Raw genomic sequence first — 27,005 nt, 5'->3', positions numbered from 1 at the left:
AAGTAAATACTTATGTACCATTACCAGTACCATTATTGTATTAACATTTTGGACATAGCTTTTATACATATATTTACCTGTGGTAATGTTTTTCCCTTAATGTCACAGTGGTTTTCATTTAAATGTTCATGATTCATTCATTCTACTAAAGAAAATACTGACTTACAAAGTTTTAGAAAGAATTGCTTGCTTTTTTTGGATGAGCACATGTTTTGCATGTGTTTATGACTTACTCAATGTGAAAATTTTATGAGTGATTTACAACCCTCTGTTATGACCGAGACAGCTAGCTGATACAGATTCCATAGTGTTTCTAGAACAGTCCCCCCGACACACACACTTTCACTTTCAGATTTGGTTTTCATAATCAGGATGTAGGAGGGGTTTGTGTCGACCAGTCCTCCACACTGCGGTCGAGGAGGAGGATGAACATGAACATACTCTACTATGAGTGGGGGGTGAGAAAATGTAACCTTTGTAAAATGAGGTCGTTCTCTTCTTTCATTATGTGCACATAATGAAATGATTCACCTCGGAAAATGGCTGGAGATTGTATTTAAATTGCAGAAGAATCGGTAGTAATGAGTCATAGAAATGCAAAGGAGAGGTGCCCTTTCTGAATATCTTCTGCGGGGATAGTAAATTCTTAATTGATTCCAGACTTTGGACAGTCACCCAGGCTAAATCGAAGTCAATCAGCAATCGCAGAAAAACAGGCTACTGCTTTGTAACTGGTGGCGTGGTGATGCACATTCCACAGGCTTCAAAGTCATCCAGTGGCACAACAAATCTGTTTTTGTTTTGTTCCTTTCTCCAAGACAACCTACCACAAGTTGAATTTATGGTGCTTGTGTGGTCAAGTCGAAGGAAACACTGGAGTGAAACCTAATTTTACACACACACACACACACACACACACACACACACACACACACACACACACACATGGCTATAGCCTATAGCCTATACAGGAATTAACACATACATATATATGCTATAGACAGTGTGTGTGTGTGTGTGTGTGTGTGTGTGTGTGTGTGTGTGTGTGTGTGTGTGTGTGTGTGTGTGCGTGCGTGCATCTAAATGTAACAAGTAGGACCTAGTTGGTTTGAGCACAGGCGAAGTTTAGTTAAGTAGACTACATTTTAAACAGCCCAACTTTAGTCCTCCAATGTTTTCTCAGTTAGCCTTTTAAAATTATATCAGATTAAACAGAATGTGCCTTTGCAACACTGGATGAATGGTTGCTGATAATGGGCAATGTAGATATATTTTTATTAAAGATCAGCCATTTCTTTCTACAACATTCAAGAACCCTTTTGCAATTATGTAAGCACATAATGTAATCTGAAAACTGCTGCCACGATTAAAAAAAAACAAAAAAAAAACAATGCAAATGATCTCAGATGGTATTCTGTCTATAATGGAGTGGAATGGAAATGTATGTACTGTACAACATATATATATATATATATATATATATATATATATATATGTATAAGTAAAAGCAAGTTGTACAGTACCAGTAGCTTACTTGTAGCCTACTCATACATCATAGTTTATCTTTTTCAGTTAGGTGTCCCTGCAGTAGCAATATAAGAGCAGTCAAATCAGCTATTTAAATGTGTGAGCGCAGGAGCTATCAGCGCGATGCATCATAGTGACATGCATGGAGCATGTGCAGTTTCTTTTAGTCGGAAATTAAGTTGGTACCTGAAAGGACTAATTTCTGGATAAAACGAAACAGCGTCTCCCGACCTCTTGTTGAATAGCCGACAGATCTGACGTCTGGAAATGGAAAGATTGACTGTCGAGCGGCACAACAAATAGCCTAGGCTAAAGTGTAATGTATGGAGTTTTAGAGTCATAACTCGCGCACTAGGCAAGTAGCCTAGTTGAAAAACTAGATGTCTTACATTTGTGTTGTATCGATCATAATGCATTATAAAATGGATTTGCGTGGGTAAGTCGTCCATAAGCTAACAACGAAGAAGAGGTTAGTTGATCAACGTGTAGTTATTTGTGACACTTGTGACAAATCAATTTTGATAGGCTCAATGTGATCAGGGTTTAAGTTACCCGGTCATTTAAAAGTTTTCTTACGAATTTGCCATTTTAATTCATCAAAATCTTTACAAAAGCCTATAGCCTATTGGCTAAGGTTAATACCACTGTACTTGGACTTGAAATAAAGCGTGATCCGACAGGAAACCGAAAGCGCTTAGACAAGATCTTGCTTTTACTTTCACTTGTTGCGCATTGAGCAGTTTATCAAATCGTCGTAGCCAATTTTAAAAGACATGGAGTGAACTTAAAGTTGATTTATCAACATTAGGCTAATTTATTGGGAAAATTGGGCGAATTCATCAAGGCGGAGTGCTGCTAAATATGAATTTCTCATTTGTAATAATTTTATTTAGCCTATGACTGATTGAACTTCCAGGTAACTTAGATTTACATAAATTCTTTTTTATTTTATTTTACTATTTAAGATGGAGGAAAACGTAAGGAATATGCGCCTGAAAGAATGGTTGATTGCACAAATAGATAGTGGGAGATACGCAGGTTTAACCTGGGAAAACCAAGAGAAAACCATGTTCAGAATTCCTTGGAAGCATGCCGCCAAGCAAGACTATAGACAAAACGAAGACGCGGCGCTTTTCAAGGTGAGAGATCAAAGCCCCTATCTTTGGGTGCTTTGTTTCGTATTAAAACATACAGAGAATCAGGCCTACCATAAAGAGTTCTCCTGTATCTAGACTTATCTTTCGTTGACAATGAATTAGTCTTTCTTTTTGACAACCTGTGAAAGACCAGATTTCTGCATCACGTCTGTCCCCGTCCCTTATACTCTGTAGTGTTTTCGTTCTGCAGGCGTGGGCCATATACAAGGGTAAATATCGAGAGGGCAAAGACAAAGCAGACCCCTCGGTGTGGAAGACTCGTCTGCGTTGTGCCCTCAACAAGAGCACTGACTTTCAGGAGGTACCTGAAAGGAGTCAGCTGGACATCTCTGAACCTTATAAAGTGTATCGGATTCTACAAGACAGTAACCAGCCTGCAGGTAACCACATTTACTCAGTAAGCTATCTTCAACATACTTTTAATCTGTACGCTCTCAGTAAATGTCACATAGCCTACTGGCAGGCTACTGGAAGGTTATGTTTAGCCAAGAGCCATTGGCCTGTGTTGCCCTCATTCTCGATATCACAAGAGAGGGAGAGACAGAGGTGCTACATAGCCTAGGCCTACACATCCTTCTCAACTATTTCCCTGTCTAAATAAATCGAAGTGGTCGCTTCCCCTTTTCTCGTTCTCTTTTTCAGATTCACAGGGAAACCCAGTGATACTACAGGCTACTGCAGTTACAGCAACAGGTGTTCATCTAGCCAGTCCTCAGGTTAGAGCAGAATTCAAGTGTACACTCTACTCCACACTCCTCCACTAATGGTGTAGTTTAGTTTCTGTCCTTGGAAATCCCCACTTTCCATGCTCGTCAGCAATGGTTAACACATGTGTCTTAGTTTGTCGCCATCTGCTGGACACCTTAGGGCCACAATATAATTTGCATCCCTCGAAGCCCCCATGATAATTAACTTAGTTGAAGCCCTCACCCTTTCACCAATTCACCATGATAATAAACATATAGACATAATGCAGAATGTATAAACATCTAAACTTCTGGTATTTCCTCTTGTGTAGTGTGGTGCCAATGGATCCACCGGAAAGACTGGACCAGTCAGAGGTCAGTGTCCTCCCTCACTTGCATACTGGAATCCATATTATTTTCTAAATAACAAATAACTGATAACGAATGAGGATTTTACCCTATTGTAATGTTGGAGCAAGACATAGTAATGTCAAGATATTTGAAATGTATGTTTTCAGAGAGCCAGGTTGAGGGACAGCCACAACTGCACGTTGTAAAGCTGGAAACTAGGAGACCAGTTAGCAGAGCCATCCTGTCTACAGAGCTACAGATCTCAGGTGAGGTTACACTTCAGTTCAGAGTGTGTTCACATGATGCAAAGAACTACATCTGTATATTCGATAAAACATATGATTCAGATAGTTCCATCAGTGCCTGGTAACTTGTAGATTTTGGACTGTAGCTAGAAAAATATGGCATATACAATTCAATTTCAATTTCAATTTATTGTGCCTATAGAGCGCCAAAACATTACACATGTATCATGGCGCTTTACAGAATGTAGGCAATCAGAGAAGGAAAAGAGGAAGAAAAGAAAAGAAAGAAAGAAGGCCCATGGGTAACAGGGGCGAGGAAAAACTCCCTAGAATTGGAGATACATATAGGAAGAAACCTCGAGCAGATCCACGACTCAAGGGCCTGACCCATCTGCCTAGGGTCAATACGGACAGTAAGGTCTGTACATATGACAAATGCATATGACAGTCAGGTGTGGAGAATAGGACATGGTGTTTAAAGCACCTGTGAAAGTTATAAGAGGTGGGATGATTACATATCCGGTATGATAATGCATTAATCATGATTTAGTGAGAGAAAGTGCAAATAGTCCGGTGTTGGAATTGTCCAGGGAAAGAGAGTTGGCAGGGGGCAAGTGGTGGGTCGGCAGACGGGCCAGGAATCCGGGCAGAGTTGTCATAGGCAGGTGATGGAGCTGTACGGGCCAGGAATCCAGATAGGGGGACAGTAATAGGGCAGTCGAGGATGGGACTTCAGGTGGGATGGGTGAGAGGAGGTCCAGGCACACGGATGGTTGATGACTGGTGATGATATACCTCACAGGTGAGGTACAGTAAGGGGGAAGAAAGAGAAATGTAGAGTGGGTTAGTATTACTGAAAATCAACATAGTTAATGTCAATAAGTAAACAGTGGTACTATATATTGTTACAGTAAATCATAGTGAGAATAGGCAAGAGAGGGAGAGTTGAGAGAAAGAGAAAAGGGGAGAGAGGAGAGAGGAGGGGGGGGGGGGGAGTTGTACGGCGTGGCACATGAAAAGTCCATGACAGCACTATGCTATAGCTGGTAGGCTGCTCTCTTGAATCCTAAGGAAGACAGAGTAGGCCTGCTCTTCAGTTTTATATTTTAATGTGTATGCAAGGCCGTAGTCATGATGTCAACATTGGGGGGGACCAAATCTGTGGTGGGGTCTGAGGGACCCCCAAACAGAATTTCAATACATTTCCTACCATGCAAAAATATTATTAAAAATCACAAACAAGTCGTTAGTTAGGTCAGTCAATTAGGTTATTCCAAACTCATCTTATGATAACCTCTATATTACACAGAATGTGGTTCTTTGACTTATTATTTAAACCTGAAGATTTTTTTTAAACTAAGGATTATACTCATAGGTTTGGAGCCTAATAAGATTTTGTCTTTTAATTTAGATTTTATTATGCTGGCGGCTAATCATACAATTTTAACGTAGTTTGAAAGGGACAGGATTCAGGAATAGGCTACTAAGATAGGCCCCTCTTCTGTCTGACTCACCTCATGTTACCCCTGTATGCATTATAGACTGGCTTCTGACAGAAATGACGTTTTGTGCCAACATGTAGAAACACTAGGCCTACTACAGCCTTTAATTGGTAAATGGAGGTGCAAATTCCTTTCTTTGGTTATTGTCCGCGATTCACATTAACTGTAGGCTATCACGTATTGTAAACGTCGCCACATTTGATCACGTTTTGCCTGCATGGATGCGCGATTGAGTGCGCATCTAAATAATATGCAAGATGCAACAATCTTTTCTAAGAGGCCTATACACGGTAATTTCTGGCATTACTACGAGCATATGAATGCATTATTTATGTTGAAAGACGTGAAAGAAATGACACAGGCTTGCACAAATTCATCATTTAAAATAAAACGTTTCACTTTCGCTATCATTGCGAGAATAGGCTACAATATGGAAAATGTTCCCTTTCAGTCTGATCGGCTCCAAACATGTATGGGATTTCCTTAGCCTGTGCTACACCTTTCCAAGAAGTTTTGTGAAAATTGTACCGGTAGCTTTTGCGATATTGTTGACAGCCCTACCTCACCGCAGTAGGGTGCAGTAAATGGAAGCTTTTGATAGCGCACGCACACTAACAAAAAACGGAAAATCACCAGGACAAACCACTCAGGGGTGTAGGCTACTCTGGAACCATCACTAATTTGTGCGTTATTTACGTTTGATTACATTTCAGATACGTGTTGGTTTCCTGTAGGGCTTGTATAGCGCTTTATTCTTTCTTTATTTTTCTATGTCCGAATATTGGGGGGGACATTTTGGTCATATTTGAATATTGGGGGGGACACGTCCCCCTCAATGTCTATGGTGACTACGGCCCTGTGTGTATGTGTAGGTATGTTTTGGTTTACCTGTGTGTGTGTGTGTGTGTGTGTGTGTGTGCATGTGTGCAGATTTCCGACTGCGGGTGCGAGTGTTCTACCAGGGCCAGATGGTGGAGGAGGTTGTCAGCCACTCCCAGGACGGCTGTTTCATCCTGCATGGCACCGTGCCGGTGGGCAGTGAGCGCATCTACGGGCCCTGCGCTGCCCAGCGTGTCTTTTTCCCCCCCGTAGACAGATTCCAGCTGCCCCCTGGCATGGCCGACGCCATGAGCCGCCTCCTGCCCCACCTGGAACGGGGCGTGCTGGTGTGGATGGCGCCGGACGGGGTCTTCATCAAGCGCTTCTGCCAGGGCCGCGTGTACTGGGGCGGGCCTCTGGCCGAGCACAAGGACCAGCCCAACAAGCTGGACAGGGAGAGGACCGGCAAGCTGCTGAACATGCCCAGCTTCCTGCGAGGTGGGTGAGGAAGGGGGCAGCTAAACTGAAGGACAAGATGGACTGGTTTTTTAACTGGTCCATCCTGTTGTACCAGTGCATCTCAAAAAATGAGAGTATCGTGGAAAAGGCTCAGGAAACCATTACCAGTGTTTTGACTTAATTAGCTAATTAGAGCTCTTCTCAGGTCGGCATTTCTATTTTGTAAATTCTTTATTCTAATATTTTGAGATAGTGGATTTTCGATTTCCATAGGCGGTAAGATTAGAATAATCAAAATTAAAACAAAAAAAGGTTTGAAATATTTCACTATATGTGTAATGAATCTAGATTATATGAAAGTTTAAACTTTTTGAAATAAATTATGGAAGTAAGGGACTGTTCGTTATTTATAAACGGGGCCACCGGAGGAAAATAGGGGAGGGTCATGTCTTTTTATTCTTTGTTGAGGGGAGGGTCACCTAACTTTTTTTTGTCTAGGAGGGGGGTCACCCATCTTTTGTATTAATGAAAACAGCAAAAAATCAAAGTGGCTTGTTTGATTGTTGATTTCTGTCGCCATAACGTTCTCTTTCGTTCCATAGCAACATTGAACAATGAAAATACGGGAGATTTCCCGGGTTTCTCACGCAAAATACGGAAAATGTCAACATTCGTCCCCATTAACGTTGGAAGGGTTGGAGCAACAAAGTAGCCTACTTTATTCACGCCTAACAGCCTATATCCATTTGGTCAACTTTATCCAGCCCTAAAAAAGCTAAATTTAACTTTGGTTTACTTGTAGTTTACCGTGTAGCCTAACTTTAAACAGTGTGCATGCTTAACATAAAGCATACTTGTGCTTCATTCATCCACACATCCAGCTCCTAACGTTTTGACAAGCATTTCTACCAATTGACCTTGTTCCTGCCCATCTCTAGCTTTGCTGTCTCAATCCTTTCTGTTTTTGTTGTTTGCAAAAAAATATATAGTAGGCCCTATTTATTGGTAACCAGCAACAAGTGCAATTTGTTAATCGCTGTCATTCTCTCTCCTGCCAACAAAAATGTATTACATTCCAAGTAGCAGTGCGTAATTCTGCTTCATAAAGTTGAACAAATACATTGGTCATATAAATAGCCAGTTTATGATCTACAGTGTAGAGTTGGTAAGTTATGGTAGGCCAACTTGGAGTAAATATACAGGGGGAATTCTTTGTCTACTCGTAGCTGAGTAGACTTGCAGGTGCGCACGTAGACATAGCCTACGGCCGAACACTGCAAGCGCCAATGAATCGTGCTCTCACGACAACCACGTCGTTAACTTAAATAGGCCTAGGTTAACATCACTCTGAGTTTGCATTTAAGCAAGCAAAACGATGATTTGAATACATCTGTTTCACTGGAAGGGCAAGGGGTAACAACAGGACAACACAGAGACAGGCCAGAATGCAGGACTAATGTTATGAGTATATTACAGTAATATGGGATATTCTACGGGAAAATATTAAAACGGCAAGACAGCGGGGAAAAGTTCAAATGATAAACCCGGAAAAAGTTGGCATGTTAGGTATTTTTCGGTCCCTGTGATTATTTGTGAAATTGTGCAAACGGCCTTTTCAAGTCATTTGAGAAGGAAGGAGTGTAGCAAGCTCCCAAATTGACTGAGAAATTGAGTTTTGGATAATGTTCAGCTTCGGCAGCTTTACAATGACTGAGGAAGCCTAGAGACGAGTCCATAGCAACAAGTTCATGTGTTGAATTTGTTATTACCCAGTGTGCTTTGTTGAATGGTCTCAATGTTTTATTGTTTTATTTCATGTGAATACTTACTAGAGGAGTAACTTATTTCAAGTAGGCTAATGCAGTTGTGCATTTAGTTTCCATGCTTATTGTGTTTCCACAACAATGTTAGTGAGTAAATCTACTGAAATGGCCACCATCTTGGTGAAGTGTAATGTGTAAGATCAGAAAGCAGAGGTTGATTTTAGAACGACAGCTTAAGTTGATGTGTTTTCACAGCGCTTAAAAGCGTTGGCGGAAGGTATTGACAATTGGCCGGGGAGGGTCATGTCTTTTTTGAAAATGCTGCTGGAGGGTCGTTGAAAATGTTCTTGCAGGCAGCGGAGGGTTATGCAACTTTTGATTGAAGCATTCAAAACCCTCCGGTGGTCCCGTTTATAAATAACGAACGGTCCTTAAAACAATTTTTTTACTTTTCCATGATATTCTATTTTCTTGAGATGCACTTGTATGGTTTTGTGTTCATTGCATAATAAATGTCATAAAGTGAAGTATTGATTAACATTGATTATCTATTGATTCAAATGAGTCACTGAGAACTATTTATTGATGGAGGTTAGTGGTTGGGGGTGATTTTGCCTGCTCACTGAGCTGTAATGACTTCATTATTTGAGTGCACATTTGTGGAACAGTGGAACGTGAGGTTCTACTTGCGTTCACTCTCTGTTTTGCACCTTTTTGACCACAGAATTAGAACTCTTCCTGCGCGGCGAGGGGCCGAGGCCCTGCTACAAGATCGATCTCTGCTTCGGGGAGGAGTTTCCTGAGACTGGTGTGCCGAAAAGCAAGAAGCTGATCACAGCTCAGGTTTGTGTTGGTGTAGGTGCGAATGTGTGGTGACAGTGACTCTGACTTGTTAAACTGTTAGATGCACAAAATATAAACTGCATAAATATGTGTCAGGTCAGTTGAAAGAAATATTTTAACACATGAATCATTACTTTCCTAACTCTCAGAAACATTAGCAAGAGATGTTGCACAACATCACATCATAGGCTAACATGCTTGACATCTAAATGTGCAAATTTGAATCAAGCATTAGAGTGCAATGTTTCATTATCACCACTAGGGAGCAGCATAACTCACCATTTCGAACAGTATTACCTTATGAAGTTACATTTAACGCTGAGGATTCTCCTAGAAGCTGCCAGCTGATTAAGAACGTTTTGTTTTCCACTGCAACGCTGTCACTGTAAGCTAAACTTGTTCCATATACACATTTATCGTGTTTCTCATGCAAAGTCACTCCGCATGGTTCTCTGTGCAGGTGGTGCCACTGTTTGCCAAGGAGCTCCTTCTGCGGATGCCTCCGCCCAGCACTGGGATGGCACAGCAGCCTCAGGCACCATGAGGTCCACGTCTGTGGACGACATCCACCCCAACTGTTTGTTCTGGACAGTCATCATTATACACAAAGACATGGAACTTATTGCCTCCCCTATGTGGCTACATCAAACTACATACCTCAACAGCATATCTTAGACCGGGAAAACTATCAAAATGTGACAGATGAAGCAAGGTGTTTTGGCATTACACATGTAAATTCAAGTGTGCAGCTAGTGTTGTTAATGTCATTTATCATTGAGATCAAATCTAATGTGATTATTAATAGCCTAATAGTTTAAAGATTTTACCAAGTGTAAGTGTTAGACTAAAAATCATTATCAGAGAGCACGTGTGTGAATATATTGCAACCTGAATTTTACCCTTATAATGACCTGTATGAAAGGAATTTCTGCTTCTTTCACATCAACATATTTCTTTGTGAAGACTTTGACTTTGTTACTTGATAAATTGAATATAGGCCTACTCAATCAGCTTGTAAACGAATCTCCTTTCTTACAGTGTAGTGTGCAGACACATAGACCTATGTTAGGTCTTTGAGTATGTAAGAATAACAGTGATAATTCAAGGTAAATCTATAAAGCTTTTTTAATCTCTAGCGAACATTGTATGACAGTTTCACAATTTTAAAAATATACAATTTTATAGCTATAACATTTACAAAGAAAATAGTAACAACGGTATTTTTGAAAAACAACAACAACAGAAAACAAAACAAAACGAAAAAAAAAAAACTAAAGTGAAAGAGTGTGCTTGATCAAGAAGAGATACCCGTATCTGAGTTCAGAATACTATTCCTTTGTTCTTCTCCCTGCGCTCGGTCATACATGAACTTAAAGACAACAGAGAAGCGTACAGCGGGGTCTGCCCTATTCACAAAGCATCCGATTCCAACTTGTCATTAGCACCGTTTTACGTTCTCATAATGACATTTTTCACGGCATCACAAAAGCGGAAGGAAACACCTGATGTGTGTGTGTGGGTGGGGTGGGGTGGGGTGTGTGGTGGTATTGGCTGATATTTGCACCCTGCCTCCGAAGCGTGAGGCGTTTATCTTCCGAGTTTTCCAGTAGTGTCTTTTCCCTTTAACAGTTTAAAAGAATGAAAGAACCCAGACCGGACAGTAATGCTGTTGGTAAAAGAGCGTGTTGACCCACACTGAGAAAAAAGGCTAAAGGTTGCTGATACATTCACCTCGTCCGTCCAGACACGCGGCCAGAATTCGGCTCAGAAGCGTTAAAATTAAATTTCAGTACGAAAGTAACAACTGACTCATTTAGACTTTTTATTCTTTAGCATATTTGTGTAACACCTGTAATATGTAATATTTATATATTTATATATTTCATTTCTCTCTCCGATGTTATTAACTTCAATAATACTGTTTGAAAATAGTTACCCTGCAGAAAACACTGTCCGTGAGCGTGGAACGACCATTACTACGTCATCTGAGTAAACGCGTGGCGACACAGACAGGTGAATTTGATTGTCTCACTGAATTGTCTCTTTTTGTGCATTTTGGGATTTCCTAGCATGGCGCCCTCCCATTGCTTTGCACGGAAATATACAACTGCTCCCCCTCCTGTGACCCCCTTCCCCCCCTCCCCGTCTTGAAAAATCCCAGAGGAGGTGGGCTTGGTTTTCATGGCTTTGCTCATGCGCACTTGAGGATGGCCATAGTAATGTTGAGTTAACCTGAAACCTCCTGCGCCACCGCCCCGGTTCCTGCTCAGCTGGCCAGATGTGAGTGTGTGGAACTGGTGGCGCTGAAGTGGACACCACACTGTGGGCTTTCTGTGTGTGTGTGTGTGTGTGTGTGTCTGTGTGTGTCTGTGTGTGTCTGGTGTGTGTGGGTTTACGTGTGTATAAGGGAAGGTGGTCGGTAGAGGAGGAAGCCTGGGAGCTTCTATTGTTGTTTCTCCTGTTTGGAGCCTTGAGGTAAATTTGGGGGCGTCCTCCCCCTGTCCTCTCCTTCCTCCTCCTGCTGCTCCCCCTCTCGGATGAAATTCGGGGGGAGGTCGGGGGCTGACCAGCGTCTCTTGCGAGGCCGTGGCTCTCGCTCCTCACGGCCCCTCTCAACGCTGTGGGAGGCGCTGCCGGTGGTGTTGGTGGAGGTGGAGGTGGTGTTGGTGGTGGTGGTGGTGGTGGTGGAGGGAGGCGTAGGGGGAGGAGGAAGAGGAAGAGGAGGAGGAGGAGGCGGAGGGGGCATCCTCTCTGTTCCTGGGCTGGAGCTGGAATTGGCCGTCGGCGCCGCGCTGCCCAAGGCCTGGCCGTGGTGGTGCGTGCGGGCGGCCCTGGAGCCTGAGCGGGAGCGGGGCGGCGGGGGGCCCAGGGTGGAGCCAGGGAGGGGTGCGGGGGTCGGGGTCAGCGCCAGGCACACGTCCCCGGCATTCAGCTGGCGGCAGGCGAGACCGTAGAGCTGGCCGGTTCTCTGCGGGCAGCACGAAGACCAGCCTCGATCGCGCACAAAGAATGGATACTCCACTAAGACTGTGAGTAACTCCTGCCAATGAAACAACAAAGCAGTGGTAATAGGCTGCCCCCGACCAGCGCCTCACTGTGATGCCGAAATGGAGATTATTAATCCATTAAGCCAAAACCAAACAGAAAAACAGACTTAACAAACAAGACATAGTAAGCTCTTAGACAAAGCACTACTGAGGGGTAATTTTGTGTGTACCACATTGCCAGGTCACTTGCTTGTTCTTAACTGAGAAGATCAAATCAGATAATACTCTTACCCAATTGTGGAAAGTAGTGAGAGGGATTTCTTTAAATGTGTAACTCAAACTATTGAGGGCACTAATTAGCCATGAGAAATAAACTTTTTGACACTCCTCAAGAAAGAGTTATGTCACCATAAAATCTGTGAAGTGGAAGTGGATAGAGCCTTTCTATTTACTAAATAATTTTACATTCATACCTTGGCAGTTGTGGTTTGGTATATTGTCTATACATTGTATGATATATTGTCTATATATTGTCTGCACTGTTACACCATTACCCTGAACCAATTTCATTGAGTGTACCTACTTAAAAATATCATCTCTCAACTCTCAAATCTCATTCTGATTTAAATCTCTGGGTGCAACAACAATGGTGGCCCCCTAGTGAACTGACCTGAGTGTTGCGGTCGGCCAGCAGGACCTGCAGTTGGCTGAAGGCGTGCGTGGGGCCAGGCAGGATGTACAGCACGGTGCAGCTGCTCAGGTGGAACTCAGGCGAGATGTCGGCGCTGCGCAGGAAGTCATCGGTGCGCAGCTCCTCCACGCGTTTCAGCCGGCCCCCGGCCAGCTCGATCAGGGACCCCTTGGCGAAATGAGGTAGGACTGCTGCGGCGCCGGCGTTGGGGTGGAGGTGCGGCTCGGCGCCGACGGGGCCCCCATGGGTGCCGTGAACGGCGCGCTCGCGGTATGGGCTCGGGGGCGAGGCCAGCTCCTCGTTGCACTCGTGCTCGGGCCCCTGGGCCGCGCCGTGGCTGTTGTGCTGATGCGAGCCCAGGGGGGAGAGCTGGGAGTTCCTCTTGCTGTGTGGGGGCGTGTAGGGCGGCGTGCCCGCTGAGCTGAGGGGAGCCGGGTAGGCGAACGAGGGCGTCTGCTGCTGGAGGGAGGGGTAGACGGAGCCCAGCGCGTAGTAGATCTGAGCCCCGGCCCCCTGGATGGCACCCAGACCCAGGGGCTCCACCTTGGCGGTTCGTGATTCGGCGAGGTGAGGGGCTTTGGGAGTCCTGCGGAGATCTCGCTCTCTGTCCCTCTCCCGCTCTCTTTCTCTGTCTCTTTCTCGCTCTCTCTCACGCTCTCGCTCTCGTTCTCTCTCCCTTTCTCTCTGTCTGTCTCGATCTCGTTCTCGGTCCCGGTCCTGCGGGGGGGTGCGCGCGTTGGGGCCCTCCCGTGAGGACAGTGTTCCTCTCGCCTGCGATGATCCCGCAGTGTCCTCCGGCTGTCGCTTCCTCCCATTGGTATGAAAGCCCTCCGCGTGCCTGGAGCGTCCGTCGTTGCCACCCTCCCCAGCAGAGGGTGCCCTCTCCAGGGAGCTTTGCCGACCCTCCAGGCCGTCCAAACCGTTGGGCCTTCTGCTCGGGTAGCGGAGCCGCTCGGAGAGGCTCTCGGTGGGGTAGGGCGGCGCAGGCTGGGTGAAGAGGTGGTGCGCTGGGGAGAAGAAGGAGGAAGGGCTGTATTCCCGGCGACTGAAGTAGGGCCACGCGTCCCGGTCCGAGGCATAGTGGCTCTTGTAAGAGGGTAAGGACAGCGGCGGCTGCAGGGTCAGCGGGGGCCAGCGTGAGTGGTGCGGGATGGGGGGGTCCACTACGTCCAGGACCCGGCTGTCCCTCCAGGAGGGGGAGATGGCGCTGTGCCTGTCACCGGGGGAGAGGAACGGGTGAGACGCCGGGGGCGGGTAGGACACGTGCCACTGGAGGGGCAGGGGTTGCAGTGGGGCCGGTGGTGGTGGCGGAGGGGGCAGATCTTTGTCATAGTGAGGGGCATCGCTACTCTCCCTGCCCTCGGACTGCCTCCCTGCCAGGGCTCGGGGCCGCAGCGGTGCCGGGGGCTTGAAGTCGTCCTCCGGGGGGCGCTGCTGCTCCGAGGAGCCCTGCCGGGACTCCCGCTTCTTCGGGGGGAGGCACTCTTTGCCGCGGTCTGGGGTGGGATTCATGGGGCACCCCCCTGGCCTGTGGGGCCCGAGATTAGGTCACATGGGCTTCGGGGGAGAATGACGGGATCAGAGAGAGGGACGCCGCCCTTCTGCTGCACAGCATCACGCGTTCCTCACAGCTCACCACACGCCAAACGTCTGCTCACCTACAAAGAGAGAGATAGAGACAGAGAGAAAGTCACACAGAGTAAAGGAGGTAGAGCGAGAGAGAGAGAGAGAAAGAGAGAGAGATAAAAAAGCAATGACCACAGGAAGAGAAGAAGAGATGAGAACAGAGGATAGATGTGGAAAGAAGAGAAAAAAGAAAGAATAAGAAACCTACAGCCTGGATTGCGATGTATAAAATAAAGTGAAAGAAGATAAGTAGAATAGAGAGATGAGGGCGATGCCAGGGGAGAATGCAGAGAGGAGAGGGTGAGATGAAACAACAGAGATGGGGGTTACACAGAGAGACAGAGAGCAAAGGGAAGAGGAAGGACCACAAGAAGAGAAGATGCAAGGATAGAAGGAGAGAATAAAAAGATAGAAGGAAATGAAAACAAAAACAATGAGAAAGAATAAGAAATACATAGATAGACAGTGTATAGAATTAAGGAAGGCAAGCCATGCAGCGAGACGATGGAGATACCATAGAGAGAATGCCGTGGAGAGGGTGAGGTGAGAGATATGGAGGGAGAGGAAGAAGAGACAAGATGTGAGGGAACGATAGCACTTTGTTGGTGTGAATGAATTTGAATGTTTAAGACTCTAAGGTCTACACAGTAATCACTAGGCGCGGAGGAACCTGTGCTCGCACATGAAGGTGTAAGAGCTGCAAGAGGAGTTCCTATGCTCTCTCTCTCTCGTTCTTTCTTTCTTTCTTTCTTTCTATATATCTCTCTCTTTCTCTCTCCCTCTCTCTGTCTCAGTCTGTCTCTTCGCCTGGTCTGCTCAGAGAGAGTGCGGTTGGCTGCTGGAGTCTGACGGTGCTGCATGCGTGAGCTCTTAAGCAGCGAGAAAACAAGGGCCAGTTGGCGCCTGTCAAGCCCTCGAAAATTGTGATGCGTTCTAAATATAAACCTCTTGTATTATTGGTGTGATGTCGAATGGGCATGCATTACCGATCTAATGACACTTACACACACACACACACACACACACACACACACACACACACACACACACACACACACACACATACACGTGAACACCCACAGCAGTACAGTACAGATTCAAACACACAAACACACACATATACAGAATCTACAGATGAGACCATGTATGGGTGAACGAGTAGCCCACACACACACACACACACACACACACACACACGCATACACAAACATAAAGAGATTCACCCACACGCACACACAAGAGGCACAGCGGGAGGTTATCAGGCGGCTCTTTGAAGAGCAAAAATGTGCGCTTGCTTGTTCAGCTATATTGGGAAACACATCGGCTCTACAGTCACCTCCTATAGAACCCCCCACCACCCCCACCCCTATCCTCTACCACCCCCCACATAAAGAACTCAGCGCCCCCTGCCCACACTCCAGGGTTTCGCTGCCAATCAACGCTCCCCTAGCGACGGAACATGCCGGTCACTACTTTTTCTTTCCCTCTTCCTCCCTCCCTCCCTCATTCCCTCCCCCTTCCCTCCCTTCCTCATTCCCTCCCCAACACTTACACCCCCACGGCGAAATCACCATCCGCATTGAGAGTCCGTGGCGTGGGCAGAGGGAGATGATGATGGTGGTGGTGGTGGTGGTAGTGGCAGAGATGCTCGCGGAGCCTGAAGGGGATTCGAGGCAGCAGGGGAGGGAGAGAGAGCGCGCGCGCGGGGAGGGAAAAGTAGGCTGGAGAGAGAGGGTGTAGCTTGTAGTTAAGCACCCTTGTTTCATTCACTGTGGAGTGTGGGGGAGGCTTCTCCAGAGCGCCTTTAAATGCTCTGAATGCGCTAAATGAGACACTTTGATGTGACTGCACAGTGCCGCCGGCACATCTGGTCCTTTTCAGTGCTTCAGTCTAACGTTCCGTCTGCCCCTACTGAACCCTGCCACCTAGCAGCTGTCGCTATGGAAACTAAGTCCATGCATCCTCACTCCACTCTTGTGCAAGGGGGAGGGAGGTTACGCAGGGATACGATACTGGCTCGGGAGTTTTTCTTTTCTTTCCCTTATCACTCTCTTCTCGTCTTTAGTTTAATGTCCATGAAAAGAGATTCTGTACAAGGAAATGCACTCTGAAGATGAATCAATCCACTATTCATCTGATACACGCTTGTGGGTGGACTTTTGGAGGGAAAAAAAAAAGGCAGCGAGGCATTGCTGCGGTCTCGAACTGACCTCTGGACAACATCTTCACAACTTTTGAATAAATAATGGCAACACATAAAGACAAAGAGCAGAAGAGTTGGACCTATGTGTGGGCGAGTTGGAGGAACCACAGACAACCCTGTCAGGGATGCTTGAGTGGCAGGAGTTGCTCACAGAGACACCCGAACTGTCCCTTTCTCTAGCGTCTTGGAGCCCCAGCTCCGCTCACTGTAAAGAACTCTTACTTCTGTATCTCTAGTTTCACTCACTGTCTGCTCTTTGAAAAAGCTCTTCGCCCGATCAATACAACGAGACAAGGTGATCCGCGGAGGCGAAGAGTCCTTTACAGAGAGATGAAGCCGCCCATGCGACAGAAGAGGCTGACATCCACCGAGGTGACCTCTCACAGACGACGACGCCGCTGCTGCCTCTGCACCGGTCACCGGTGCTGACCATGCAGCCTCCAGCATCATCTAGGTTATGACTCAGAAAGTTTCCACACAAAGCGGCGCTCGGGCGCCCTGTGCAGCGGCTGCCATTCTCCGGAAGGGATCGATACGTCCATGTAACGCGAGAGGTCAGGATGTTGCCACCACTCTGCTGCTGCTGCTGCTGCTGCTGCTCCTGTCAGACTCTTTTCTTTTTTTCTTTTTACAAACTCCACTCAACTGAAATAGCCCCCAGAGGAACTTCCTCACTGGTTCCCCTCTCAGACGCGTTTTAAACAATCAGTGCTGGCACAGTCTGTCAGGGCTCAATTGAATTACCATTGATCTCACCAATATCAAGTGTTTTGCACTTTGGTGCGGGAGCCAAAACCAACTAGCCATAGCGGCGGAGCTGGTTGGGCGCGCAGTGGTATGGTTGGGGTGTGGTCTGTACAAAAAAGAGCAGGTGGCATTCTCACGGCAGTGGGGCAGGCATTTGGGCAGGGAGGAGAGAGCCATTCACAGACGGCTTCATTGACACACCACAGACTAGAGGCTTCCCGGCTGAGCCAAATCACCATCAATGAACACAAAAAAGAATTTGAAAATGTTTTGCTGAATATATATATATACACACACACACACACACACACATATATATATATATATATAAATAAAATAGTTGTTAAAAGCAGTTTGTATTTTTCCACAAGCTTTTAATAACTATGCTTTATTCATGGCAGGCAGAACAGGACTGCCATCAAGATTCAGTAATGATGGGGGAGTTGGAGCAGACTAGACAGGTTTGAATGGCAGATCAAACAGAACAATTGTCCTTTGATTGAAGCAGAAAACAGGCTGATTCGAACAAGCACACAAGAGAAAGGAGGGAGCTGTAGGCTGCAATCCAACTGAGTCATTTCACCTAACACACGTACAAACACTGTTGTACAAGAGATTCTTTAGAAAAAATAACAAAGCAAATATACAAAGAATGACCAGTATAAGTCATATACCCATTGAAATGCTTCCAATAAGTCTAGACTACACTAAGAAAGGTAATAGGGCACTTAAGGACTAGAATCTTAAATCACTTTCCCTATATTATCAAAACTAGACCAGTCACAATAAATACAATTTAAGCATGTTAACTACTGACATAAATTAGTTCTTGTTTAGACAAAAACACTTCTGAAAGCAACACATTTGAGCAAGCATTTAGTATAAACACACAAATGTGTTAGCTGACTTAATTTCAGAAGACAAAGGAGAAACTTGAAAAGGAGAAGCTGTCTTGCCCCAAGCAAGCTGAAATGCCCTCAAGTGACTGACCTTGCCTTTGATCAGCGAACACTCCACTGCCACACACATCAGTTCTCCAATGGCAGAAAAACAAGAACCATCCTCAGCAAGTCGCTGCGCGCAAAGGGTCCCCAACAAAACCAAAGAATCACAACACACCAAAGCTGTGAGCCTGTGTGTGACAGTTTGTGTGTGTGCGTGTGTGTATGTATGAGTGTGTGTGTGACTGTGTGTGCATGTGTGTGTGTGATTGGGAGTGTGTGCATGTGTATGTGTGTGTGTGTATGTGATTGTGAGTGCTCACTTGAGACTACTTGTACACAAGACTGAGGAAATGAGTAATATCTAGCAGTGAGGAGCATGTCTGCTATGCAACGACACATAAGCAGACCAGTTGCTGCTATCGCCCACTCGCCTTACTCACTGTGAAAGGGATGAATGCGTGCACACATACACACACAAACACACACACACACACACACACACACATACGCACACACACACACACACACCACACACATGCTGTGTCTACATCTTCACTTCACTTCGTCCAGGCATATATACAAAATATTAAACACTCGAAGCACATGTACTATTTTCAGTATAAAGAACTGCGCGTTTCCAATCCAGAACTGGTCTGTCTGTGGTCTCTAAAAGACAATGTTAACAATGACGAATAACTACATCTGGAGATATGCTGTAGGTATCAAGAGAGGAGAAAAAGAGAAAATTTCAGAAAAAAGGAAGAACATGTCTGTAGAGAGATAGACAAACAGATGAAAGAAAATGAAGGAGAGAAAGAGAGATAGAGAAGTCTGAGAGACAGGGATGGTCAGAGAGGTGGTGCGTCCCACACACAGCCTATTCTACAAGCCTGTGCTGCCTCTGACTCAAAGCAAAACCGAACCACGCATCACTCTCTCTCACATACACACACACACACACAGTATCAAAACTCTTTTCAGTGCTGTTGTCTATGATAAGGCTTTCGTGCAAAGGCTAGCAAGAAAAAGAGGTTAAAAAATGCATAGTCCACGTCTCATTAAGCAGCATAACACTAGGCTACTCTTCATCTACTGTAATATCTTAACAACAAAGCAAAACGCCAAGTAATAAAACAACAAAAGAATTCAAAGCTGGGCTGAAAATTAATTTAAGCACTTGCATAATTTTGTAAATAATACATGTGAAGGCCTGGCTTTCACCATGTTTCCCGACCCTCCTAAACAAAAAGAATGCGAGGTGCGCTCCCACTTCACCGTTTGTTGACTTTCAAGAGGCTACTCGTTTTCAGAAAGGACAGCTGCATCACATACAGTAGTGTTGTTCAAAATCTTCTTTCATGTCATCGAAAAAAAACACGTGTGAAAAAAAAAAAGAATGTCTACCGCGCCAAAGCATCCTTGTGTGCGAGAGAGGGAGTCGGTTGGCGGGAGACTGCATGAACATGCAGATATCAGCGAGCTGTCAGTACACACGTTTCCCCCCATTTTCGCGATACACGCGCAGAGATGGTAACACACACATCGCACAGTGTCAGCTTAAAATAGTTATTCTTTCAACGAAAAAGGGCGGATTTGGAGGAAATGCATTAGATCATCGTTATAAACTGGCAGTAAAAATGTGCACTTCTGATCCTGAACTAAAAAAAAAGAACTTTGACACCCTCATGTCTAGGTATTATTATTTTCAGTGTTATTAGAGTTGCAGTTTGCAGTTAGATATAAGGTGTAACCATATTCGGTTATGTTCATGTAATTAGTCAGCATAGGCTAATAACAGTTAACCAGAATTTACATGACTGGACTAAATACAGATTGTAAAATGGTTAATGAAAATCTCATAAGATCATACTGCTATATCATACAATTATTATAGATGTTGACATGGCACCAAGATTGAATTATGATTATTGATAGAAGACAAAACTGTTTGATATACAAAATTGAGTTTCAATTGTCTTATTTTTGTCTGAATATTCTTTCACCTTTCCAATATTAACAGACACAATTGTTAATTTATTTGAAAGTTATCTAAATGGTTGTATGACTAATTAACTAAAATAGAAATAAAAAAAGTTTAAAGGTAAAGAACACCCAGCACACAATGAAGGTAAATGCTTTAGAATAATTTCTATGTTTTACATATACTTAACATGATCTCAATATGCTTTTTGAAACATTAGAAATGCTCTTTATTGTTAGGCCAACTTTTCAACAAAACCACAGAATACATTTCTCCCATACAGTTTATGGTTCATGTGAAATATTTTCACTGGAGTCCAACAACACAACTCACAGCAAAACAAATACTGCTAATGCCAACTAGCACATATACTACAACAACCCCATGTGTGGTACATTTGTTTAGTGTTTTTTTCTCTCTCACTTCTATATTTTCTTTTTAAAGATTGTTCTTTTTCCTCTGTGCAGTGTTTTTTTCTTTGTGGCTGATCATGTTCCCCAGTGGAGTGCGCCGTGCGGATGGGATCGCTCTGATGCAGCAGAATTCTGCAGCTTTGTGTGTCTCCCCCGGGAGAACACGAGAGGAAGAACGCAGAGGAGAGGAGAGAAGCTATGGCACGCAGGAGCCGAGGGGAGGAGAAGAGAGGGAGAGGAGAGGAGACTGCCCACAGAAACAGAGAACAGAAGGAGAGGAGAGGAAGAGTATTTTATCATGTACAAAGAGGCAAATAGAGGAGGAAGTTTGAAAAAAAGAATGTGTGGCCATGAAAGGAACGGGTCTGAGAGGACACGAGTTGAAGGAAAAAGGGAAGAGAGTTTGAAGGAAGAAGGGGTCAATAGAGCAGAGAGATGTATTTAGCTCAGATGTGTACAGGAAGAGGACTAGAAGCAAGTGGAAATGAATGGATGCAAAGAGAAACGAGGGAGCAGAAGAGAAGTGGAAAAGGAGCAGGAGGAAGAGGAGGGAGGAGTGGAGAAGCAGGCAGGAGGACCTGTAAAGGGACAGGGATTAAAGTAAACAGAGTACTACTAGGGAGTACGCTGTGTAACACTGAGTGTGTATGTGTGTGTGTGTGTGTGTGTGTGTGTGTGTGTGGGTGTCACTCACTCCACAGGAAGCCAGTGCAGTGTAAGCCATCGCAGGGCGTTCACACGGGCATCTGGCTCCCAGGCTCCTGTCAGCCGATTGGGCAAGTGGCCAGAGAGGCCCAGGGACCAGGGGAGGACAAGCCATGCGTCTCTCTCTCTCTCTCTCTTCTGTTTCTCTCTGTGTTCCTCCACCCCCCCCCCCCCACCACCACCTCCTCTCTCAGTCTCTGTCTGTGTGAGTGTGTGTGTGCGTACGTGTGTGCGCATGTGGTGGGGCCAGTGACCCTTCCTCAGAGGAGGATGATCCTCGGTGACCGTGTGAGAGTGTGATCCTGGGGAAGGATGAGCTTATGGCTCAGGAGTTACTATTGGAGCCAGGTGGGTGGTGGTGGAGTTGGGTGGCAAGTATGAGTAAGTTTAATCTCTGCCACACAATGGAACATAGGGGATCTGCCGAGAGGGCACTCTAGCAGCGAATGGAATAAAGCTGCACAAGTGTACTCCACACACACACACACACAGACACACACACACACTCACACGCACACACACACAGACACACACACACACTCAGACACACACACACACATACACACAGACACACACACACACACACACACACACAAGCTCTCTTTCTCTTCTTTTTCTTGTTTGTCATATTGTCATATGGCATAAAACACTCCTACACAAATGTATTGAAATCTGATTTCAATAAGCTGTGGTGGGTTCAAAAGCAAGTGAGACAATTTCCTCCTTTTGTGTGTTTTTTTGTGTGTTGATTTTCAGAATTTCCTCCTTTTTGCAACTTTATCAGTGTCATCCACATTCAGAAAATGTCTTCCCTCTTTGACATATCTAGACAATGGCCAGGTTTATTTCTGTAGATGAGACTATTGCGAAGGATGCATAAGACACGGCAGATATACAGCCAGACCGCATGGACTGCAGTAGTCAGCAAACAGACACGGGTGGAGAAAAGTATAGCCAAGACACACAGGCTGATATATATGTACACAATGATGCAATGGTGGTGCAACTTCAAAAATGAAACACTGCTTGACTCGTGTTAGACATGAAACTGAATCAGTGCTGCTTACGGAGGGCCCCATTCTAAGCGCCGAAGCTCCACCACTGAAGCACCGCGCATGGGGACAGGCGAAAGCTTCTTCATCTACCGCCTCCGCCACGTTAACAAGATGAGCAATTTAACTGAGCCATTCAAACCCATTCACACAACCACCCCCCTTTCCCTGCTCAGATTTTATGGAGGCATCAGAATGAGACAGACGCCAACAAACACCAACACAGAGAGTGTGTGTGTATGTGTGTATGTGTGTGTGTGTGTGTGTGTGTGTGTGTGTGTGTGTGTGAGAGAGAGAGTAATTGAGTGAGTGAGTAAGTGAGAGAGAGAGTACTAGGAAAGAGGGGTTGTGCTATGAGGTATTACACTGCTAATCTGTGCTGGATCCCTGATGGTGCAGGCTAAAGCAGGCTTAGTACAGTTATGGGAGAAAATCCCCCCTGCAGTGGAGCCGTCCGTCAGCCCCTCAGGGGTATAAATAGGGACGCAATGCCCTGCCTAAGCTGGTTTTCACGCATGTATCAGTTAAAAATATGACCCAGCTAATTGCATCCCAGTCAGAGCCCCTATCCCCACACCCCTGCACCGCAAGCACTTCCTCTGCCCGGATAATGCCCCCCATACACACACACACCCACACTGACAGGACCCTTTTTTTTGGAGGGGTGGAGGTGGGAGAGGCCTATGAAAGTGAACAGAGACCCCCCCCCCCACACACACCTTGCCGGATAGAAACCTATTAAAAATGTGTGACATTTTGGGGGTAGGGTTGCAAGTTTCGGGTGTGTGGGGGCAAAGGCTGTCTTATCTCAAGGGGTTTCAATGACATTTGGTTTGTTTGTGAGGCAAGGTTTCGTCTCGGTTGATCGAGGTTTCAGAACCCACGTCTTCAGGCTGTCGAAGGCATCTGTCAGACAGATAGACAGGCCACAGAGGCACCTTCGCAGGCCCACGATTGGAGGAGCTTTGAAGAGGTTATCCACAGTGTACCCACGCTTGCACTGTGTTTTTGTGGACACTGTAACAACCAGGGTGTGCGTGTGTGCCTTTTGCATGCAAGCAAGCAGTATAGTGCAAGCCGTACTGTTAGCAAATCAATACATGCTGCACATACTGTACACAACACACAATACAAAATACACACAGATTTTTTTTAAATCCAATTTTAGGAAAATTGTCATATTATGAATACAACCATATGCATAAAAAAATAGCCAAAAATATGACCAATGTCTGCCACAAACCTCTGCATGTGAACTATTATCAAAAAGATAATAGTGTTTTTCAGAATCAATAAATTATCACAAAGGGTATTGTCGCAACTCAAATGTATCCATATATTCTGACAACCCTCAAACACACCACACATACTGACTTAAAACACACATACAATCGCGTTAAAACATAAAAACACACATACAGAAACAAGCACCCCACACACACACACACACACAAACACGCACGCACGCACTCAACCTTTTCTTTATCAGCAGTAATAATCCACATGACCTTCACTGTCATTTCCAACCTGCTAGAGAATGCCTTTCTGCACAGCTGTGAAATGAAGTTTACCTTTAATCATTCCCCTCTCAGCTCTACAGAATAAGTGTCAAGGGTAATTAACTGCGGCTTCGCTACCATTATGACACGCTCCACCAAATTTCACCACAGGTTGTGAAATTATTATACCTGAGCCCTCGAGGGTTTCTTTCTTAGATTGTAATGTGGGATATTTTTCAATTCTGTTATGTTGAGGTTAAAGTACAGTATGTGTATGTGTGTGTGTGTGTGTGTGTACTTTATGTGTATGTGTGTTTCTTAATGTGTAGGATGTGTGTGTGTTTGTGTTTCAGTGTGTGAGTATAAGTGTTCCCTATATGGGCTGGTGGGCGGGGGGGGGGGGGGGGGTAGAGATGTGTCAAATTCTGTTGTGTGTGTGTGTGTGTGTGTGTATGTGTGTGTGAGTGTTTGGTTAGGGTGGAAAGAAGGACTGGGAGCTGCTGTCCTCTGCTATGAGATCAGTGACCTGCTTATGGACACCAGGACGCCAGCGCCAGCAGCGGCAGCAGCAGCCCTACATCGCCACGGTGACCTCCTGCCAGCTCTGCTCTGCTCTGCTCTGCTCTGCTCTGCTCTGCGCGGCGCGGCTTGGCTCGCCCTGCGTGTGCTCCGATTAGCCTTACCCACAAAACACTGCAGCAACACCTTAAGCTCACGGATATACTGTAGGTCTCTCTCTCTCTCTCTTTCTCTCTCACACATACACACACACACACACACACACACATACACACTCTGTCTTGCTGGTGTTTGTATGTGTGTTTGGAGGACAAGTTGCACAGGGTATTGTGCCCCCACCCTTCCCCTACAAAGTCTTCATTAACAATATCACACACACACACACACACACACACACACACACACACACACACACACACACACACACACACACACACACACACACACCATTGGTACTCAATTTTAGTTTGTTTCTAAAAGCTGCGGAACAGCTGCCAGTTGCATGGCCTTTCATTATCACCAGACGAGAGGCTCAGAAATGAACAAGGGCTTAGAGCACAAAGGCCTACAAGTATCAATAGTGAGATCTTAAGTGTTTTCACACAAGTGCCTCCCCAAATGTTACATGCTATTCTATTCTGTTCTCTCTGAACAATCAATGACCTCTGTTCATTTAATTGTGATGACTGGATCACATTTACTACGGTACTCCTCTTCACAAAAGATTAGAAATGGGAGTAGATAATAGTAATAGTAATTCTCTAATAAATCTCTAATAAATTCAAACTCATTGATATAAAAAATCCAATTTGACCTTTGCAGATGTGCACACACAGAGACACACACACACACACCACTAACCCCTACTGAGTCATTTACTTGAACTGTGTAATCCACAGAGGCTATACACTTGCATGCACGTACGCCCCCAGAGTATCACACCTTCGTCTGCTAGCACAGAAACCGACAAGCACACACACACACACACACACACACACACACACACCACTACACTAAATGCATTTTCTTTAAATGACACGAAAAAAGTCCCGGTTATTATAAGTCCACACTTATTCACATTATTCACAGACCATTATACTTTATGATTACTATTCCATATGCAAAGTACCTGCCAGTGCAAGTGATCTTACACTCACACACACAAATAAAAATGATTTCTCTCTCTCTCTCTCTCTCATACACACACACACACACACACACACACACACACACACACGCACACACACACATATATATTCTCACTCTCTCTAACTCACACTACATGCACAAACTCATCCATGCAGTCATAAAAACACAAATTTCTCACACACAGTCTTACACAAGAGAAGACATGTGGGCACTCAGGCAGTCGTATGACTTCTCCTCCAGTTACCTAAAAACCACGGGTAGCTGTGATGGCAAACGGAAACCAACCCCTTCACTACACACCATGTCTGATTTCAACTGTAAATATCAATATAATGATAGTCTACAGGAGGAATCACACTTTAGGATCTGAATACAAAAATTACTGCACTTTCTAGACTAACTTAGTGATTATCAAAAGGCTCCAGAAATGCCCAAGCGTGTGTCATTTCAGCACCTGTTGTGGTGATATATTGTGGTGGTTGTAAGATTTACTGCATTAATGTGTGTGTCTATGAGTAAATGTAGGAAGAATGTTAGTATGCTCTTTGGAGCGAGTTTCATTCATTCAGAGGTAAACAGTCATAACTAAAGAGATGAGTCAATGCACCTCGGAATAATACACTAAAGAATTAGAAGGCACTAAAAAAGAAGCACCTTCCCCTCCGCACAATGTTGGCGGTAATATCTCACTGTGACAAGTCACCCCAAGTCATGATCAGCCTGCTGAACAAAATTGGAAAGAGATACTTAAGGGCTGTATTTTGCACACTAAGTTTAATTCCTTATTTTGCACGTTTAATTTTTAAACAATGCGCCCAGGGGTGTGGCAATTAACAACTTAGGGAGTGGCTTAGCGCATTGTCTAAAAATCGCTATTGTACACCTGGTCAGAGGTCTATGGCGAGTTGTTTATATGTTATTTTAAGAGCGCATTGTCAACAGTCATGTTGGCGGGTGCACCTATCATCCATGAACGCACACCAGCGCACATCCAAGCAAAACATTACAAATTGCACGATTACAATAGGAAACATAATTAGAACTAGATGTACCGCATAGCGGTACAAAATATAACCGCCGATCACACTAATCAATTTGTCTCCATCTTTTACTCCATCCCCCACTCTTGAAACTTTT

At 44.9% G+C, this 27,005-nt stretch overlaps 2 protein-coding genes across 5 annotated transcripts in view; one reads left to right on the top strand and one right to left on the bottom strand.

Moving 5' to 3' along the window:
• Positions 1-1,661: 1,661 nt before the first annotated feature.
• Positions 1,662-10,362, top strand: irf10 (interferon regulatory factor 10). Of its 3 annotated transcripts, none has more exons than XM_076277320.1 (9): positions 1,662-1,882; positions 2,493-2,666; positions 2,875-3,064; positions 3,327-3,400; positions 3,703-3,745; positions 3,889-3,987; positions 6,399-6,785; positions 9,234-9,352; positions 9,813-10,362. In XM_076277320.1, the coding sequence occupies exons 2-9, from the start codon at positions 2,493-2,495 to the stop codon at positions 9,894-9,896; spliced, it is 1,170 nt and encodes a 389-aa protein (XP_076133435.1). In that variant the 5' UTR covers positions 1,662-1,882; the 3' UTR covers positions 9,897-10,362. The 3 variants fall into 3 exon arrangements, with proteins under 3 accessions (XP_076133435.1, XP_076133434.1, XP_076133433.1); XM_076277319.1 differs by having other exon boundaries at positions 1,662-1,963; XM_076277318.1 differs by having other exon boundaries at positions 1,662-1,996.
• Positions 10,363-10,459: 97 nt separating this feature from the next.
• Positions 10,460-27,005, bottom strand: part of LOC143115347 (uncharacterized) — a 30,464-nt gene continuing 13,918 nt past the window's right edge. The window contains exons 1-3 of one of the 2 annotated variants that reach the window (XM_076277317.1): positions 18,597-18,990; positions 13,010-14,688; positions 10,460-12,392 (exon numbers count right to left, since the gene is read on the bottom strand). In XM_076277317.1, coding sequence (XP_076133432.1) covers positions 11,796-12,392; positions 13,010-14,542 — 2,130 coding nt within the window. In that variant the 5' untranslated portion in view covers positions 14,543-14,688; positions 18,597-18,990 and the 3' untranslated portion in view covers positions 10,460-11,795. Of the gene's footprint in view, positions 12,393-13,009; positions 14,689-18,596; positions 18,991-27,005 lie in introns of those variants that run through there. The other variant, XM_076277316.1, reaches the window with a different exon arrangement.

Source organism: Alosa pseudoharengus, unplaced genomic scaffold (genome assembly GCF_046254945.1).
Source record: "Alosa pseudoharengus isolate Yale_2024_CS ecotype anadromous, Long Island Sound unplaced genomic scaffold, YU_APseudo_1.1 YU_APseudo_1.1_scf_9, whole genome shotgun sequence".
In the NCBI taxonomy this organism is placed as follows: Eukaryota; Metazoa; Chordata; class Actinopteri; order Clupeiformes; family Clupeidae; genus Alosa; species Alosa pseudoharengus.
The sequence above is the reverse complement of the archived record's forward strand: the minus strand, read 5'-3'. Positions and strand labels throughout refer to the sequence as shown.

Bases quoted from the DNA above. Each gene is read 5' to 3' on its own strand.
- irf10 (XM_076277320.1), top strand. From the start codon at position 2,493: ATGGAGGAAAACGTAAGGAATATGCGCCTGAAAGAATGGTTGATTGCA. The intron at 3,065-3,326 runs GTAACCACATTT...TCTCTTTTTCAG, and splicing joins AGACAGTAACCAGCCTGCAG to ATTCACAGGGAAACCCAGTG. The intron at 9,353-9,812 runs GTTTGTGTTGGT...TTCTCTGTGCAG, and splicing joins AGAAGCTGATCACAGCTCAG to GTGGTGCCACTGTTTGCCAA.